This window comes from Rhizophagus irregularis, chromosome 13, assembly GCF_026210795.1.
Source record: "Rhizophagus irregularis chromosome 13, complete sequence".
Lineage (NCBI taxonomy): Eukaryota > Fungi > Glomeromycota > Glomeromycetes > Glomerales > Glomeraceae > Rhizophagus > Rhizophagus irregularis.
Genome location: NC_089441.1, coordinates 452,834 through 456,939, shown reverse-complemented (window position 1 = coordinate 456,939; position 4,106 = coordinate 452,834). Strand labels below are relative to the sequence as shown.

Sequence of the window (4,106 nt, the reverse complement as noted above, 5' to 3'; positions counted from 1 at the left end):
TTATGTGATTATTGTTTAGATTTTGGCAAATATGATTGAAAATGCCTGGTTTTCGGATTTATGAAATACCCCAAAATTTGTCCGTCATGTCAAATTAAATATTTGACAGTATTTTAGTCACCAAATTCCCAAATTTATCAATGAACAGTCAAAAATGAGCTATAAAAAGTTTTTTTGTGCCCCAAATCTTGTGTCTAACTAATTTTCCTATTATCTAACCAATTTTTAAGACGCGTCATTATTTGACATTTTTTAGGAAAAAATCTTAATGTTCCTGTAAGTCAATTTAATTCCCGAGGGCACAGCAGGGTTTTTGCCAAATTTCATAAATCCACCGCAATGACAAAAAAGTATATCTATATTTATTCTTTTTTCATATATATATGTGTGAAATATATAAATATATGTAAAAAAAAATGTCAAATGAAAAATGTTAAAATGTTATGCATATATTAAAAAAAAAAAGAAAAGATAAACCGTGAATAAATAAGGAACGAAAAAAATTTACACTTTCCACTATCACAAACATCAGTAACTGGAAATAGTAAAATATTATTATAATTATTATAATTTATTTATTTTCATAATATTTTTTTTTTTCCAAGTTCATCAGCTGTAATGTTATAACAAAAATTGTTTATTAAGTTCCATCGCAAAATGAAAAACATTAAAAGTATAAAAATAATGAAAAAAACGTTTATTACACTCTGTACGATTTAGAGTATTTGGTTAACAAAAAAAAAGATATAATCATTAATAGGCTAATTGCAATGCCATGTAATGTATTTGGAAACAAAAGATTTAACAATAATATTAATAGTTTTAAAACCAAATAAACCAAATTTTATGGAAAAAAAGCCCAAGAAGGGGGGAAATTAAAAAATTGATCGAACAAAGTAAATTAAATTGATTTAAAAAAAAATTAAGTTCATTAAAAAAAACTAAAATAGTTAGTTACGTGTATGTCGATCAAAGAAAATTATTAAAAAAATTAAAAAATCGAGTTAAGTCAATCAAAAATAATAATAAAAAAAAATTAAAATAAATTTGATCGGAAAAAAAATTAATTGAAAAAAATAGATCTGTTAAACCGGTTAATCAGTTTAAACCGGTTAAATATAAATATATAATCGGTTAATCAAATCACAATCCGGTTAAAAACCAAACCGATTAAAACTCGGTTAAAAATCCGGTTTTCAACTTCTAAATCCGGTTTAAAAACCGCAAAAATTATTATTGAAAAAAAACGGCCTTAAATTAAAACAAAACCGAAGAGAACAAAAAAAAACAATTTTTTTTAAAAAAAAAGAAAAAAAAGACGGTTTTAAAAAACCAAATATGATTAATAATAACAAAAAAAGGATTGGCCATCGGAATGTGCATATGAACAAACACGGGCGCAAACGTATCACGGGTTTTCATGTTACATAATTCATTTATACTACAATTTATTAAATGATAAAAATGATTTAATGAGTGAAAATTAAATGCATGATACTATTAAGTATCAAGAAAAATGATTTATTAATCATGAATATAAAGGATTAAATCTTATATATATGTATATATAAATATAAAAGTATTATTATTATATCATACAAGAAATTTGTATTATATGTACATTTATACTATTTTTAATATGTGATTATCAATATCATTTCTAATACCGCGAACTTCATTGCGAACTCCATTGACTTCACTGATATAATAGGTAAGCAATTCCTTATCACAACTATCTATTTTCTCTGAAAAGTTAATATTTTTCCGAACTTTTTGTTCATTTAACAGTAAGTTATCAACCAAATCTCTAATTGTACGAAATTCACCTTTAAGAAGTTTCTTATCTTTTTCATTCATTTCATTTGAAAACTTTAATTTTCGATTCATTTTATATTCTTTATATATTTCTTGATTTTTTGATTCATTAAACAGGATGCTATTGATTACGTGTTTAATTTTATAAAATTCAATTACAAGTAATTTCCTGTCATTTATGTGAATTTTTAATGATTTTAACTTTTCAACAGAATTATCATATTTTATTTCCACATCTTTTTCTAATAAGCGGTTACAAATCACGTTCCTAATTTGACGAAATTCATCTATAAGCAATTCCTTATCTCCTTTGTCCATATCATTTGAAAAATCTTCTCGTTGAGAATTGAATGCTTCGAATATTTTCTCAATATTTGGTTCATCTAACAAATGTTTATCAATCAACTTTCTAATTTTGCGAAATTCATCATTGAGCAATTTCTTATCTTTTTCGTCCATATTATCAGAAAATTTTATTTCTCGTTTATGTTTATATTCAGCAAATATTTTCTGATCTTTTTGATTTTTTAATCTGTTTACTAACACGTATGTATCAATAACATGTCCAATTTTTCGAAATTCTTCATTAAGCAATTTTTGATCATCTTTATGCATAGTACTCGAAAAATTTAAGCTTTCTTCTCGAACTTTATATTTATTAAACATTGTATCAATATATGCTTTATTCATCAGCCACTGATAAATTTTATTTGCAAATCTGCCAAATTTATTCTCAAGCTTATATTCAAACTTCATAATCCATCCCTGATCTTCGTTAATTTCGTCTAAATCATTTTGTAACAGGTGGTAAAAAATTGTATACTTCATTTTTCTAAATCCATCTACAAGTTTAGTCTTATCTTCGTCGTTAATTTTTGAAAATTTGAAATCAAGTTTCGGATAAAATCTACTACGTTTAATGAAATCAATTGAATTTTGTATGAAATAAAGGGATTTATGTACAAAGCCCCGTGGACTTAAACGGAAGTCACCGAAAAAAAATACTATAATACCCGCCATAGTTCCTAAAGATTATTTAAAAGCAAGGCATTAATAAAACTAATTAATAGTTTTAAATTATCAGGCTATTAAAGCTACTAACCAAAAGCACCACCGGCTGCTGCAATCGCACCAAGAACAGTATTCGATCTATATAGTGAGGGTTTATAAATTAGATGTTAATGTAATATTCGTAATTATCATAACTGAGAATATTATTAACAGTTAATTTACCGTTCTTCGCTTGTCTGTTCTTGAGTAAAGCTTCCAGCAGCTATAGAAAAATAACCGGTTGTTCCTGCTGGTATATTATACGGATTACTATTAAAAGGAAAATAGTTGATAAAATTTTCTATTTTCTGTGTCACGTGGTAATTAGGACCTAATCCAAAAATAGCACGAGCATCACCTGAAAGAATAGACCTATAAGTACTCGTTTTAAACTTGACCTTGATGATACATAACAAAAAAATTATAAATATGACGTTAACTAAATAATTTAATATGTTAAAATATCTTACCACTGCAGCATAATTGACCATTCCGGCAATAAAGTTCAATTGAAGCTTAAACTCTGACAGAGTAGCCTTGTCCATTTGACTAATAGCCTTGTTCGTATCTGTCAGTGAATTAAAATTAAAATCTATTTCAAAAAGAAAAATAAAATTTTAATTAACAAAAGTTCAAATAAAATGTGATTTCGAGCGATTATTACTTACCAGGAGGAGTTAATTGTATGGTAAGTGAAGCTATGCCAAGAGTGTTTATTTCTGCAGCGGTCGTATTATCATAGAAATAGAAGCCAATCTTTTGCAAACCATCTATGCCACTGTTTTGTTTGGCAAATTTGATGGTTTTATTAGCTTTGAAGGTGAGGCAATGATCTCTATAGATGTCATAATCGATTACATTATGAGGTAAATAGCTATTACAGCCATCAATTGGGGTTTTCTCGCCATTATTTGCTATTAAGTCACATCGTAAAATTCTCAATTCTGGGGATGCCCACATATTACTATATCTATTATAAGTAAAAGACGTCTGCTTAGCGTAATGGTTCAATAGTTTAATATTTTAATTTATTGAAAGTAAAATCTTACCAGGGACGTCAATTTCATTTAAAAAAATTTGGTCAACTTTTAAGTTTGGCTTATCTTTTACGATGTTATATATTAAATAACATAAGTAGAGAAGATATGCCATAATAAGTAACACATATAAAATGGAACGGAATACATGAAACCGGCCTTGCTCGACTTTCATAATTAATATAAATTTAATAAATAATAAGA

The 4,106-nt window shown here is 26.4% G+C and overlaps 1 protein-coding gene across 1 annotated transcript; it reads right to left on the bottom strand.

Annotated features, from left to right (window-relative positions):
* Window positions 1-1,623: 1,623 nt before the first annotated feature.
* On the bottom strand, window positions 1,624-3,825 carry OCT59_004735 (uncharacterized protein; the record flags this gene model as incomplete). The annotated part of the gene is made up of 5 exons (XM_066137892.1): window positions 1,624-2,840; window positions 2,918-2,964; window positions 3,049-3,263; window positions 3,336-3,457; window positions 3,534-3,825. 5 exons carry the CDS (start codon window positions 3,823-3,825, stop codon window positions 1,624-1,626), a joined length of 1,893 nt encoding a protein of 630 aa, XP_065997089.1.
* Between the last annotated feature and the right edge of the window lie 281 nt (window positions 3,826-4,106).